The 14,070-nt window shown below is 66.1% G+C and overlaps 9 protein-coding genes across 9 annotated transcripts; 3 read left to right on the top strand and 6 right to left on the bottom strand.

The window, feature by feature from the left end:
• Positions 1-477: 477 nt before the first annotated feature.
• Positions 478-1,305, bottom strand: UreF (predicted protein; the record flags this gene model as incomplete). The annotated part of the gene is made up of 1 exon (XM_001416192.1): positions 478-1,305. One exon carries the CDS (start codon positions 1,303-1,305, stop codon positions 478-480), a length of 828 nt encoding a protein of 275 aa, XP_001416229.1.
• Positions 1,306-1,491: 186 nt separating this feature from the next.
• On the bottom strand, positions 1,492-3,150 carry Ara54 (Ara54-like RING finger protein; the record flags this gene model as incomplete). Its single annotated transcript, XM_001416191.1, has 1 exon — positions 1,492-3,150. The coding sequence occupies one exon, from the start codon at positions 3,148-3,150 to the stop codon at positions 1,492-1,494; it is 1,659 nt and encodes a 552-aa protein (XP_001416228.1).
• Positions 3,151-3,466: 316 nt separating this feature from the next.
• Positions 3,467-5,584, bottom strand: TrxG (TrxG-related PHD-finger protein; the record flags this gene model as incomplete). The annotated part of the gene is made up of 1 exon (XM_001416190.1): positions 3,467-5,584. The coding sequence occupies one exon, from the start codon at positions 5,582-5,584 to the stop codon at positions 3,467-3,469; it is 2,118 nt and encodes a 705-aa protein (XP_001416227.1).
• Positions 5,585-6,054: 470 nt separating this feature from the next.
• On the top strand, positions 6,055-6,531 carry OSTLU_8503 (predicted protein; the record flags this gene model as incomplete). Its single annotated transcript, XM_001416440.1, has 2 exons — positions 6,055-6,119; positions 6,207-6,531. Coding segments are annotated over 2 exons (390 nt in total), but the record flags the coding sequence as incomplete, so codon positions are not given.
• Positions 6,532-6,957: 426 nt separating this feature from the next.
• OSTLU_30215 (predicted protein) lies at positions 6,958-7,125 on the bottom strand (the record flags this gene model as incomplete). Its single annotated transcript, XM_001416189.1, has 1 exon — positions 6,958-7,125. The coding sequence occupies one exon, from the start codon at positions 7,123-7,125 to the stop codon at positions 6,958-6,960; it is 168 nt and encodes a 55-aa protein (XP_001416226.1).
• Positions 7,126-7,277: 152 nt separating this feature from the next.
• OSTLU_30214 (predicted protein) lies at positions 7,278-7,457 on the top strand (the record flags this gene model as incomplete). Its single annotated transcript, XM_001416439.1, has 1 exon — positions 7,278-7,457. One exon carries the CDS (start codon positions 7,278-7,280, stop codon positions 7,455-7,457), a length of 180 nt encoding a protein of 59 aa, XP_001416476.1.
• Positions 7,458-7,552: 95 nt separating this feature from the next.
• OSTLU_36251 (predicted protein) lies at positions 7,553-8,875 on the bottom strand (the record flags this gene model as incomplete). Its single annotated transcript, XM_001416188.1, has 2 exons — positions 7,553-8,098; positions 8,135-8,875. The coding sequence occupies 2 exons, from the start codon at positions 8,873-8,875 to the stop codon at positions 7,553-7,555; spliced, it is 1,287 nt and encodes a 428-aa protein (XP_001416225.1).
• Positions 8,876-10,317: 1,442 nt separating this feature from the next.
• On the bottom strand, positions 10,318-12,940 carry OSTLU_30211 (predicted protein; the record flags this gene model as incomplete). Its single annotated transcript, XM_001416187.1, has 2 exons — positions 10,318-12,842; positions 12,905-12,940. 2 exons carry the CDS (start codon positions 12,938-12,940, stop codon positions 10,722-10,724), a joined length of 2,157 nt encoding a protein of 718 aa, XP_001416224.1. The 3' UTR covers positions 10,318-10,721.
• Positions 12,941-13,349: 409 nt separating this feature from the next.
• On the top strand, positions 13,350-14,012 carry OSTLU_92319 (predicted protein; the record flags this gene model as incomplete). Its single annotated transcript, XM_001416438.1, has 1 exon — positions 13,350-14,012. The coding sequence occupies one exon, from the start codon at positions 13,350-13,352 to the stop codon at positions 14,010-14,012; it is 663 nt and encodes a 220-aa protein (XP_001416475.1).
• Positions 14,013-14,070: the final 58 nt, after the last annotated feature.

The following is a 14,070-nucleotide window of genomic DNA, read 5'->3' as shown; positions in this document are numbered from 1 at the left end:
GTCACTTGCGCCGCCATCGTGATTCGCCTCCATCGTCGCCGCGTCGCCGCGCGCTCGAACGAAGACAACGCGCGCGCGCGATGGACGGTGACGAAGATGGCGCGAAGAGCGCTCGCGGTCGCACCTTTGGAGTCGACTCGCGCGTCTCGCACTGCCGCGCCGGCGTCGGCTCGGGCGATGCACGCGCCGTCGTTCCGGAACGTCGTTTCGAAACGTCGTTTCGGAACGACGTTCCGAAACGACGTTTCGAAACGTCGGGCTCATATTTTCTGATATGGGTAAACAGTGGGCGTCGAGATTGACGAGATTTCCGAAAGGGCGGCCGACCTCCGGACGCGAAGGGACCTTTTTACGCGCGAATTCGCGCGTTCGCGAATGCGCGCGAGTGACGTACAGAGGATGAAAATACAACTATGAATGAAAATACAGCGGGACGCGCGCGCGCGGGCCGTCGAAGAGGTGCGCGCGACGCGAAGGCTAGGAGTTGAAGAGGCGCGCGCGCGCGTGGTCGTGCGCGCCCTGGACGGCTTCGTATATCGGTGCCGACGTCGCCGGCGCGCGACGGAGATAATTCATGATGGCGTCGTCGTCATCGTCGTCGTCGTCGTCGATCGTCGACGCGCGGACGGTGGAGGCGTTGAACTCGGCGACGGCGACGGCGCACGCCGCCTCGGCGTCTTCGACGCAACGCCGCAACGCCGCGACGGTTTCCAAAGGTCCGCTCGCGTTCAATCGCGTCGCCGCCGAGCACACATCGCGCATGATGCAGTACACGTACGCGCGCGCGCACGCCTCGGCGTCTAAATTCGCGATCGCGCTCACCGCGCCGAAGACGCACGCGTGGTGCGCCTCGCCCAAGCCGAGCGGCGGCGGTCGTCGCAGCGTTCTTTTAATCGCCCTCAAGTACCAACTTCTGTCCTCGCCGAATGCCACTATCGACGCTCGTAGTAAAGCCGCGCCCGTGCCCGCGCTCGCGCGTCGATTCACGGCGTTCGACGCGCAGAGCGCGGCGCACTCCGCGTTCGCCGCTCGCCACGCGCGCGTCGTCCCGTCCTCGTCTCCCTCGCGCGCGCGTTTTTCGTTCGCTCGCACCGCGAGCGCGCGCGCGGCGAGCGCGAACGGAAGTTGACCGTCGATCGCGCTCTGCGCGCACTCGCGCGCGTACGTCTCGACCGCGCGCGAGGCTTCGCGAGACGTCTCGTCCAGTGTCCCGACCGCGCGCGCGATTCGCGCGGGCTCGAGCCCGAGCGAGTGCGCGAACGCGCCCGTCGGTAGCAACGGGTCGATTAAAACGAACGCTTCCATCACATCGAGCGCGCGCGAGTGCGAGAACGCGAGGGCGCTGTGAGAGCTTTCGTTCAGTTTTCAAGCTTTGGCTTCACTTTCGGTGCTGCTTGCACGGGGCGCTCGGCGCCCATCACATCGAGCGCGCGCGAGTGCGGGAACGCGAGGGCGCTGTGAGAGCTTTCGTTCAGTTTTCAAGCTTTCGCTTCACTTTCGGTGCTGCTTGCACGGGGCGCTCGGCGCGTAGTGCTCGGACGTCTTCAGAACGACGCGCCTGCACGCGGCGCAAAAAGAAGAGTTGCAGGCCCAACATCGAACGTGGTTGTTTCGATCGAAGGCGACGTTTTGGGCCTTGCAGCGGATGCAGGAGATGACGTCGGCGGCTCTCGGCGCGCGAGGCGCGCGACCGTCGACGCGAAGCGCGGCCATATCGCGCTCCCACGCTTCGATGGCGTCGAGGTCGAAGAGTTGACACGTGCTCGTGCCGGGTTCGCCGTTGACGTTTCGGTAATGAGAATACCCGTCGCCTTCAAGCTTTTGACCGCACTTCCAACAAAAGTAGGCGCCGCACGCGCACGTCATCTTGTTGCAGCCTTCGTTTTTCTCAACCCCTTGACCACACACTGGGCACTTGCGGCCGTTCCGTTCGACGTATGCGGCCGCGGATACGTCGGCGATTTGTTCTTTGTACTGACGCAACGCTTCTTCGGACATTTTCGAGTCACCGCGACGTCTCGCCTCGAGCACCGCGAGCTTTTGCTCAGCGTTGAGGCACTCGGACCCAGCGTGCCACGACGCGCGGCAAAGCGTGCAGAAAGCGAAGAAGCAACCGGGACATCGCCCAAAATTTTGATCTTCTTCTTCAATAACGGGATGCTCGCATCGAGGGCAGTACACGAGATCCGCCATCGAGTCGAGCGTGCGCGCGAGCAGCGTGGCTTCATACTTTTCATACTCATCATGGTTCAGAATGGCGCGCAGCACATGAGGATCGAACGCACACGAACATTCCGGGCAGACCAAGCGTAAGACAGAGCCTTCGCTCACGTGCACGCGCGCCATGCGCGTCACGCACTCGACGCAATACGTGTGCGCGCAGGCGCTCGACACTCGTCGAACGTCGACGCCTTTGATGTCATCCGCGAGGCACATTGAGCACGAATTATCGCAGCTGATCAGAAATGCTCGTCGTCTAGCATGTGCGTCTGCACGTAAAATCGTAAACACCGCCTCATTCGCGTCTCGAGCCGTAACGACGGCTCTCGCGTCGACTTCAAACTCGCCGTCCGCCCACCCAAGACCTCGAGCTGAGACGTCGAGCGCGCCCTGCGCATTCAACAATACGTCTCGCATCGCGTCGTTCTTTATCCATTGAGTCCATTCATACACTATTGGCTCACCGTTTGGACGCTGGTCTTCCCATATGGCGTCCAATCTCGCGCACATCGCGCTCAAATGGCTGTTCGACAACCAATCACTACGAATGACGAACTTCGGCGCCTCGCGCGAGGGATACCTTCTCGGGAAGATGAATTCCAGAAATATCGGCGGTAAAGCAGCAACAAGATGCGTGGAATCTCCGTTCAAGACCTCTGCTTCGCCGTCGATCTCGACGTCGATCTCCAGTTCTGCGCGAAACAACCGCCCGCTCGAAGTCGCGTCGCCGACGTCGCGTCCCGAAGCCAAAGCCTCCCTCACGGCGTTCGCGTCGTCGCCTCTCGCGCAGTCGCAGAAAATACTCACGAGAATCGACATCTCCTCTTCCTGCGCGCGCCGGTCGTCGGCCGTCGATGCTTTGTCGTCGTCCTGTTCCTCGTCCCGCTCGCGCCACACCTGGGACTCCAACGCCCTCGCCTGCGCCGCCATCGCCGCGCGCTTCGCCGCTCACGCGCGCTTGGGCTTGTGCGTGATCATGGCCACGCCAACGACGCACGCTGAGGCGCACACGACGCACGCGCCGAGGTAGGCTGGGATGGCCACCGCGAGCTCTGGACTGGGAAACAGTTTCAACACCGGGTGTCCGACGTCGATCAGCGGCGTCACGAGCGCCCAGACGGTGTAGTACGCGAAGAGCGCGGTGAGCACGGCGAGGGCGAGCGCACCGAAGGTTCGGTCGCGCATTCGCGGTGGGTCGGCGCGCGCAGGGTTGTGTGGCGTGTCGAGGTGTGAATTGCAACCAGGACTACGAGCGCTGGGGCGCGCGATTGCGCCAGCGCTCTGCGTTTTCGCGCGATGAGTTAGGCTTGGTGGGCGTTCGAAACGTTCGTTGTTGATGCTGGTTGTGTGGGGTATCTTCGACGTCTTCGTCGGTATCGGATCGGTCTGCGTCGTCGGCGTCGTCGGCGCCGATGTTCAAGCCAGCGTACACTTGTTCTTTGCACTGCTGTGCCGTTTTCCCAGGAACGTAACTCGCGACTTCGGTCCAAAAGTTTTTACGACCGAGATCCACGCGCACTTGAGCGTTTTGTAACGCCTCTAATTGCTCGTCCGACCAAGCGTTGGGGTCCTTTTTCGGTCGACCGACCGGGCGCTTCTCCGTCGACGGCGCCGCGGCGTATCTGTCGTCATCGAACTCGTCGTCGCGGCGGTGATTCTTTTTCATTTTCGACCCTGGTTTCGGTCCGGGTTTGAGCTTGCGTTCGCCGTTGAGCTTCAATTTGTCGCTCACGCGCTGACATTCGTCGTACGTCGTCTCCGGCGCGAACCGCGCCTTGGAGGCTTGGCGGCGTTCAAACGCCTCCGCCGCGGCTGTCTTCGGTCGATTTTGCGTCACGCATTCGTAACAAAACCATTCATTCTCTGGGACTTTGTCTAGTCGAGGGACCAAACAGTGCGTGTGATAGCCCTTATCGCATCCATCGCACAGGAGCATTCTGTCTTCGCCGTCGACGCGGCCGCACGCGATGCACGCCGTTCGCTCTTCTTGAAGCGGCGGCGCCACGTACGAAGATCTCAGCGCTGAATTCGTCGTAGAGACCGCGCGAAAACGTTCGGGTTTCACCTTTTCGATCACTCTTGGGTCGACCTCGGCTATGGAACGAATGACGGTGTCCGGAAGGTTTGCGTTCGGAGGGCCGTCCGGGATGATAAGCATGCTCTTCGGCGGGCGACCGCGACCGCGCTTGACGCCCGGTGGAAGCACGGGGATCGGAATCCCAGCGGCGATCATGGCAGCCTTCTTCGCTGCCGCAACACCGGGCTTCGGTCCGGGCTTACCCTTGCGCGTGCCGCGCTCGCGCGGCGCCTGCGGTTGTCGCCGAGTCGGCGCTGCGTGTCCTCTAATGCTATTCAGCGCGCGCGCCGCGTTCGCGGGCGCACGACCACCTCGCGCGTGCGCGTCTTTGTCCTCGCTCCAGCCTCGCTCACCTTCCTCCGCACCGCCGAAGTCTTCGTATTCGTCCTCCGACGACGGCGGTGAGTATCGTTTCGCGTTCTTCGGCGGTCTGCCTCGTCCGCGTTTCGGCGGCGACGCCGGCTGCCGCCAGGAGCGCTCATCTCTCGAGACACCCGCACCCGTCCAGAACGCTCCAGGCGCGCGCAACGCGCGGCCCGATCGCGACGCCGATCCTGGCGCGCCCGAATCGCTTCCTGGACTCACGGGCATCCGCCGTGCAGCCGCCGCGAGCGCCTCCGCCTCCTTCATCGCCGCGCGGCGCGCGCGCTTTCGCCTTTGCTCGTACTCGTACGCCCCATCCGGTTCCGCGCTTCGATTCGTCGTCCCACGCTTCCGCGAGTGCTTCCCTCGCGGCGTCGGCGACGCATCGAGCGACATCAACCGCTGCGCGAACCCTCGCACGGGCGATGGTGGCCCGTCGAGATCGGCGTTTACTTCGTCCGGCGACAAATATCCCGCGTTGTAATCCACCGCGTCTCGCACCACGCCCACCGCGTTTCGCCGTCCCGCGAGCTCCAACGGCTGTCTCCCCGCGCCACGGCGATCGCGCGCGTCCGAAAACGCGCGATCGACTCCGTCGCGACCGCGCGCGCCGTCCCGCGCTTCGTCGCCGCCCGCGTGCGGATTCGCCCACCCCGTCACCACCACCGGCGCGCGCGCTCTCGAAAACAGCGTCCCGCTCGCGCCCGTCCCGCTCGCGCCCGTCCCGCGCGCGCCCGCGTCGACGACGTTCGCGCTCGCGCCCGCGCTCGCGTCGCCCGCGCGTCGCAGGATCAAATCATCCAGCGTCAACGCCGCCGCGCCGCCGCCGCGCGCGCCGTCGCGTCCTCGCGCCGCCTCATCACCCCCCCGCGCCGTCGCGTTCGCGCGCAGCAGCCCCGCGCGCGGGTCCGGCCACGCGGACATCTCGCGCGCGTCCGTCGCCGCGATCGCGCGCGGTCTCGAGCGCGCGCGCGCGCTCCGCGTTCGATTTTACTTCGCGTTCGCGAATCGATGATTTCAAATCGAAATCAAATCTTTCGCCCTTCGCGCGCGCGCGTTCGAGCGCGACGCCGCGCTCGAGCGCGCGCCGTTCCGCGACGCGATGCCGCGACGCTCGAACGCGGTCGCGGTGCCGCGCGACGCTCGCGCGCGTCGCGGCGCGTCGATGAGTGGCGAAAGCGCGCTGTCCCGCACACCGCGACGCGCTGACGATGGGCGCGGACGCGCGCGCCGACGCGCTCGCGCGCGGTCTCGCGATGGGCGTCGTCCTCGGAAGCGCGCTGACGATGGTGGCGACGAGCGCGCGCGCGCGCGACGCGCTGCTGCGCGCGGCGCGCGGCGGCGACGGAGGACGGCGCGGCGACGACGCGGCGCGCCGAGCGAAGGACGCGCTGATCACTCGCCTGGGACTGATCCCGCACCCCGAGGGAGGATTTTTCGTGGAAACGTATCGCGCCGGGTGCGCGCCGATGTCGAGCCGAGGGAAGACGGCGTTCGACGAAGACGCGCGGGAACGCGGCGACGCGAGCGCGGCGACGACGCGAAGGACGGAACCGAACGACGACGGGAAGCGAAATCAGATGACGAGCATATATTACATGCTCACGAGGGACAGCGATCATCAGTGGTGGGCGCTGAACGCGAGCGATCACGTGCACTATCATCACGCGGGAGGCGCGGTGACGTATCACTTGGTGTCGGCGGACGGCACGTACGAGCGACGGACGCTGGGATCGGACGTGGAGAACGGCGAGACGCCGCAGTTGGTCGTCGCGGGCGGAACGTACAAGGCGGCGGTGTTAGAACCGGGCGCGGAGTTCGCGCTGATCGGCGAGGGGGTGAGCCCGGGGTTTGATTTTAGGGATTTCGAATTCGTCGCCGCCTCGGCGTTGATGACGCGAAACGCGGCGTGTTTCGACGACGCCAATCACTTGATCAAGCCCTCGCCCGAGGACACGTTCGATCACTACTACCAGTCCACGCCGACGGCGAGCGAGGATTATTTCACCCCCACGCGCGACGACGACCCGACCGAGGCGTGAGCGCGGCGTCGTCTCGCCGCGCTGTAATTTCAAAATTTCAAACTTTTATTCATCATTTCAAACGAGCGTCCCCACCTCGGCGATCCGCGCGCCGTCTTCGCGCGCCGCGCGCGACGCCACCGCCGCGATCGTTTTCGAGCGCGCGCGTCCGTCGCGTCGCGCGCCCTCGTCCTCGCCCTCGTCGTCCTCGCGCGTCCGAAACATTCATCCATCCATCCATCCATTCTTTCATTCACGCACGCGTCCGCGACGCGTTCACAGCCCGCCCTCCGCGATCGCCGCCGAGATCTCCGCCATCCACTGCCGCACTTCGTCCTCCGTCGCCTCGCGTCCGTTTCTTCGCTTGAACTCGTCCATGAGCTGCGTCATGACGGCGTCGACGTCGAGCGCCGGTTCGCTTTCCGTCGTCGTCGGGCGCGACATCGCGTCGCGGAATGCCGACCGACGCGCCGTCGCTCGCGACGGCGATCGGGGATTACGCGCGCGAGAATAAACTTCGCGTCTTGGGCGCGTTCTGGGCGCTCGGGATCGCGAGCGCGCTCGCGATGGAGCACAGGGCGCGACGCGCGAGCGCGATGAGCGTCAAGCTGATTCACTCGCGCTTGTACGCGCAGGCGGCGACGCTGGCGGCGCTGGGCGCGGCGGCGAGCCTGGAGATGGACGGCGGACGCGAGGCGACGGCGGCGACGGCGCGGGATCCGCACGAGTACCGAGCGCGGAGGCGGGGAGGCGGGGACGACGCGCGCGGCGGCTGAGCGGGACGGATAGGACCACTAGGACTATAGGACTATAGGCGCGTTGTAACGCAGAGACGAGCGCGCGCGAAGCGCGGCGATGCGAACGCGAGCGGTCACTTGAGGCGCAGACGGGCGGATATCGCGCCGTCGACGTCGTACTCGCGGACGACGCGCTTGGCGTACTCGGGGACGTGCTCCTCCGCGCGCTTCGCGCCCCACGCGCGGTTGACGTACATGTAGTTTCGTATGGTGTGGTAATCCAGCGAGTACATCCCGAACTCTTTGCCCTTGGGACCGATTTTGGTGAGCAGCCACGCGAGGAGCTTGCCGACGACGCGAGGCGCCGGTTTATCCGGCCCTCGACCGAGCTTCGCCTCGTCGTCGGCGACGACGGTTTGCATGACGAACGGTCGACGATCGCCGCTGGACGTGGACGGCGTGATCTCCATGTCGTTGCGAATCAAATCAATCATCTCGCGTCCGCGCTCGTTTCGCACGGTGACGTACTGGGGATGTCGATCCATCGGTTTGTCCATGTACGGCACCCCCATGTAGCCGACGACGACGTCGGCGAGACCGTTGACGTAGTCGAAGCACGAGTAACACGACGGCGCGATGACGTCCGTCAAATCTTTTGCGGGCAGGCAGAAATACGGCACCTTTTCGTACGACCCGTCGACGTGCTTGAGGTGCACCTGATAGTCTTGCATGAATTCGTAGTGCATCACCGTGTCCGGGTCGTCGCTCGCGGCGTCGATGAACTTGTTGAATCCCTCCCACCTCCCGTTATCGGTGCAATTCGTGCCGACGACGTACAGCGCGTCCAGGCCCAAGTGCGGTTCGACGGCGCGCAGCGCGCTCACCGCGCAGCCGACGCCTATGAACAAGACGCGTTTCAAGCCTCTCGCCTCCACCTCCGCCAGCACGCTCAGATTCGGCGACAGGCTCGGTTTCACGCCTCGCGCGCTCAATATTTCCTCCTCCGTCGTCGCTAATATCGGTCTCGGCGCTCTCGAGTCGTCCTCGCGCGACGCGACGCACACGACGCCCTCGACGGCGCCGCTTCGCAGCGCCGCGAGCGCGACGCTCGTCACGATCCCCGTCCACTGCGCGCCGTCGACCGGAGTTCGCATGGCGCCGTAGAACGTCTCGAGCGCGACGCCCAGGCGGCTCTCGTCGCTCGGCGCGGCCGATCGCGCGCGCCCGTGAACCACCGGCTCCAAGGTCTCTATCCTGGACTGGCCGGGACCGAGGAACGCGCACGCCTCCTTGACGCGCGCGACGTGCGCGGTGTCGCACAGTCCGCACTCGCTGCAGTGCTCTTTCGCGGGATACGCCGAGCCGGGCGCGATCGGTCGCGCGGAGGTCGCGCGCGCGGCGACGCGAGACGCGCGCGGCGGCGCGGCGGCGACGAGCGGGACGCCGACGCGCGTCATGATGTGACGCGTCGTCGCCGAGTCGCGTCGCGGCGTTCGCTCGCGTGTTCTAGCGTTCAGTTTCATTTCACGTCGTCCGCGTCGCGTCGTCGCGCGCGCGCTCGACCGCGCTCACGCGCGCGGCGGAATTCGCCTCGCGTCGTCCTCGCCGTCCGCCGCGTCGTCCGCGCCTCTCGTCTCCAGCGCGTCCGCCGCGCGCGATACCTCCGCCGCCACCGCGCGCGCGCCCGCGACGAACGCGTCGAGCATCCCGCGCTCGATCGCGCCGAAATCTTTCCCGCGATCGCGCTCCGTCGCGCCCCCGAGGAGCGCTCGCGCCGCCGCCGCCGCCGCGCGCGCCGCCGTCCCATCCTCGCCGTCGCCGAACCCGCCGCCGAGCGACGACGTCGTCGACCACGTCGTCGACCACGCGTTCGAGCGTTCGATCGCGTTTTCCGCGTCGTCGTCGTCGCGCTCGACCGTCTCGCGCGTTCGCTCGAGCGTCTCCGGCGCGCTGCGCGCGTCCCGTCGCGTCAGTCCCGCGTTCGACGCCGCGCGTCGCGCGCGTCGCGGTCGAGCGCGCGTTCGACGTCGTCGCATCGCGCGTTCGACGTCGTCGAACGCGCGCTCGTCGCGTCGTCGCGCGTCGCGCACCGTCCCGGACATTTCCGCTCGACGATTCGCTCGCGCGCGCACGTCCGCCGCGCCGCGCCCGCGGCGTCGCGCGTCGTCGCGCACCGCTCGCGCGTCGTCGTCGACGTCGCGCACCGCGCGGCGTCCATCGCGCGCGCGAGCGCGCCGTCGTCGTCGTCCTCGTCGTCGCGTCGGCGTCGCATCCGCACTGTGCCGCGCCGCGCGTCGCGCGCGACGCGAGGGACCCGGCGATGCGCGCGAACGCGCGCCGAGGCGCGCTCGAGACGCGGCCGCGCGCGTCCGAGACGCGCCGGGCGACGCGTCGACGCGCGCTGGCGACGATGATGATGACGGCGCTCGCGGTGCCCGGTTCGGCGCGCGCGGCGACGCGTCGGTGCGCGTTCGCGCGCGCCGGGAGCGCGAACGCGACGGCGACGCGCGTCGCGGACGCGTGCGCGACGACGCGATCGTGCGGCGCGTGCCTCGCGGCGTCGCTCTGGGAGGCGCACGGCGAGGGGGCGAGCGACGCGAGCGGCGCGGAGGCGCGCGCGTGCGCGCTCGCGGCGATGGGCGCCGTCGAGAACGCGACGATCCGAGCGAGCGCGCTGGCGCGCGCGATGGGATGCGCGCCGACGTTTTTTAGGGACGGCGCGCGAGGGGAATTGGACGAGGCGCTGCGGGAGTGGTCGAGGGAGAGGTGCGAGGACGAGGGACGGGCGTTTCGATCGGAGACGCCGATGGACGGCGAACGCGAGCGAGGGGCGCGGAGGATTCGCGCGCGGGCGGCGGCGACCGCGGCGGCGTGCTGCGGGGCGTGCGAGGACGACGGGCGGTGCGATGGGTGGTCCTGGTGCGATGATCGCGCGCCGGGGGGGTGCGGGAAGGATTATCTCGTGTTTCCGTTTGAGCCGGGCGAGTGCTTGCACTTTAGATTGGTCGACGACGACGGTCGGCGCGCCTTCGTCGATGAAAATGAAACGCGCGGTTTCGAACGCGAGGACGGGGCGTGGGTCTCGTCGCTCGTCTCGCGAGCTCGGGCGCCTGAAAAGAAACGTCCGAGCGAAGTCAAGTTGAATGAACGGCGAAGAACGCGCACGGCGTACGTGCGTCGTCGCGTCGAGTCGAAACGCGCCGCGAGAGAACGTGAATGACGGACCGATACGATTCACGTCGACGCGCGCGCTCGCGCTTACGAAACGTACTTTTCACACTCTATTTTTCTATCGTAATGTGCTCAGATTTTTTCTAAAATGCGATCGCCGACGGCTTTGTCCATGGGCGTCGGGTCGCACGCTCGAAGCTCGCACGCCGAGCGCAACTCCTTGAGTAAAATCTCGATCGCCCGTCGCTCGTACACATCCGACTCGAACTGTCCGCTTGGCATGAAGCGAAACAGCACGCGCTCGGCGAGATAGCGCACGTCCAGCGAGACTTGCTGGAACGCAAATTTCGTGTGGAAGGTTTGACAACGAACGCACTCGACGTACGATTTGACGGCGCGCTTGATCACGGCGCACATCACCGAAGACTGCGTCGACCTCACGGGCGTGAACGCGCCGTCCGCGACGAACGAAGTGCTGCCATCACCGCTGTCGATTTCTCCAACATCCAAAACTTGCGCGCACTCGTTCTCAATCGTCGCCAAATCGTCCGCGATGTAATCCGCGAGCGGGCGAACCTCGCGAGGTTCGCGCGCCTTGCTCCAATCCACCGCAGTGAGCGATTTTCGAATCATAAAGCTAATGCGCTGCGCGCTTTGTTCGACGTACCACATCAATAATACGTGCGACGCCGACTCGCACATCGCACGCGTCTCATCCAAGCTGAAACTTCCACCCATCGCCGACGACGCCGGGAACATCTTCGTCAACGCATCCGCGATGTGCTTCGTCGCCGAAGTGTGCAAAAACGCGCACATTCGAGCGCATACGAGTAGGAAGCTCGGCGGCGGTGGAGTTTTCGAACTCGATTCCCGCGCTTCATCGACCGCCACCGCGAGAGGCGTCCGTAATGGCGTGGGATTCGGCGCGGGATTCGGCGCGATGGGCGATCCGACGATGAGTCGAGAGACAAGCGCGTGAATCAGGCTCGCAAAATGCCCGCGAACGGCGTACGCGAATTCTTCGCGCCAACTCGAAATCAAGATTGGACGTTCGTCCATCAAAGATTCCACGTCACTCAACAGCGTTTGCACGCTCGTGAGCAAGGTGTCTGAGAGCGCTATGAAACGATGCAGCAGCGACTTGCTCGTGGCAGCGTCTGCGCCCGACGCGCGATTCGCCGCCGCCGCTGAGACTGCCTTGGCCGCGACATACGTGGCGTCAAGCTCGCGCACCAAGTCACGCTCTAGGCACATGAACGCAGCGCCGACGCGACTACGCACGGCGCGCTCTATAGTCTCCACGGCTCTGTCGCCGAGCGCAGCCTCGGGAACGGATCTGTGCACGCTCGCGAGGTCAGCCGCCATAGTACCCATGGCACACATCAACTGCTTGGGATTCAACAAATCTGCGCTCGATGAGGCGGCGATCATGTCTGTCTTATCCACGTGCGGTGCGTAGATTTCTCGAATGAAGGCGAAATATTCGCCAAACGCATCTTTGGTAAACTTTACCAGGGCGTTTCGCGCGCTGTTGACGTTCGAAAACAGTTTCTTGAACGCCTCTGACGCGTTTGAAAACTCGCCCAAGAAAGATTGATTCAACGCGCTCATGAAATCCTTCAAATTCCGTTCGCTCACCGGCGTCGACGCGAGCTCGGCGAACGATTTTCTCGACGCCTCGATCGCGTCGTCGAGTTTCTTTTTCCTTGACATCAAGAAGTCGTCCACGAGCTCGTCCTGTGACACCTTCAACGCCGATAACAGTTCCAAACAAACTTCGTCCGACATCCCGAACGCTGACTTCGACGCACCGTCATCTTCGTCGCCCCCGATCGCGCTCGCTCTCGCGCGCGCCTTCAACACCGCCACAATCTTTTCCATCGCCGCATCGCACCGCTTTTTCGCGCGCACGAACGCTATCGCGTCTGAACCTTCCGCCCCGAGCGCATCTAGCACCTCCTTCGCCTCGACGTACTCGGCGATCGTCGTCCTCGCGTCCTCGCCCTCCGTCGCCGTCGCCGCCGACGCGTTCGCGAGCGCCTCCAACGCCGGCGCCGAACGCAAACTCGCGCTCAGCTTCCCGATCAACCCTCGCACGCCTCGCAACTGTTCAACCACCTCCCTCCTCGCCGACAATCGCTCCTGCGTGCGTTCGCTCAGCGCTTTCGCCCGCAGCGCGCTCTCCCGCAGCGCGTCGCATCGCGTCCGCATCGCCGCGCTCGCCTCTCGCAACGCGCTCGCCGCGCTCGCCGCCTGTCACCACCGAGCCATCCGTCAGTCCCTCGCATCGCGCGTCGCGCGCTTTTCCGCATTACCTGAATGAATTTCCCGTAGTTGTCGTACACCAACATCTGCGCCCGGCTCTCGACGACGCCGAGTTCGGCGCTCACGCGCGCGTACGCGTCCCGCGCCCCCCCCCCGTCGCCGTTCGCCAGCGTCTCCCGCACGTACGCGTCGACGTCGAAGTCCGGCGAGTCGAGATCGACGCTCGCGCGCGTCGCGCGTCCCGTCGTCGTCGTCGTCGTCGTCGTCGTCGCGCGATGCGTCCCGTCGCGCGTCGTCGATTCGTCGCGCGCCGACGTCGCGTCTCGCGCCGTTCGCGCGTCCTCGTCGTAGTACGACGACAGCAGCGACGCGACGCGCGACGCGCGCGCGTCCTCGCGCATCTCGGCGCGCGCGGCGCGTCGCGCAGTGCGAACGGTGGCGACCATCGTCGATCGCGCGACGAATCGTTCGTCGCCACTCCGCGACGCGGGCGCGATGCGCGCGAGCGTCGCGCCGGTCGGCGACCGACCTCCCTCGCCGTCGTTCGCCGACGACTGGCGCGCGTTCGCGGACGGCGCGAGCGCGCAGTTTGAGAATCTGTCGGATCGCGCGCGCGCGCTCGCGCGGCGGACGAGCCAGGGCGCGCGCGCGACGACGGCGGCGCTGCAGTCGCTCACGCCCGAGCGCGTCGCGTGGTTTCTGGCGCTGAGCGCGACGAGCGCGCTGATGTACGCGCTGGCGTTCGTCGTGGGCGCGCCGACGCTGGCGATCGCGCCGGCCAAGTTTGGGCTGTGCGTGTCGGCGGCGAGCGCGAGCGGGGTGTGCGCGACGGGGGCGCTGCGAGGGGCGCAGGCGCAGGTGACGCACATGCTGAGCGAGGAGCGGGCGGTGACGTCGGTGGTGATGGTGACGACGGTGGTGATGACGGTGCGCGCGGCGGCGTATCGACACGCGTACGCGCAGACGGTGTTTTGGAGCGCGTGTCAGACGTGCGCGGTGGGGTATTATCAGGTGAGTTATTTTCCGTACGGCGCGCAAGGGTTCAGGACGGTGTGCGCGACGGCGTGGCAGATCGCGCAGCCGGTGATGGGGGCGTGCGCGCGCGCGATCGGGTTCGCGGCGTCGAGTCGGGGGGGGGGGGGCGCGCTGCCGGTGTAGACGCGCGGCGTCGTCGACGCGTCTCGTTGTAACGCATATTTTAGATTATAGGACGCGC

This window comes from Ostreococcus lucimarinus, chromosome 2 (assembly GCF_000092065.1).
Source record: "Ostreococcus lucimarinus CCE9901 chromosome 2, complete sequence".
Classification (NCBI taxonomy): domain Eukaryota; kingdom Viridiplantae; phylum Chlorophyta; class Mamiellophyceae; order Mamiellales; family Bathycoccaceae; genus Ostreococcus; species Ostreococcus sp. 'lucimarinus'.
The sequence above is the reverse complement of the archived record's forward strand: the minus strand, read 5'-3'. Positions and strand labels throughout refer to the sequence as shown.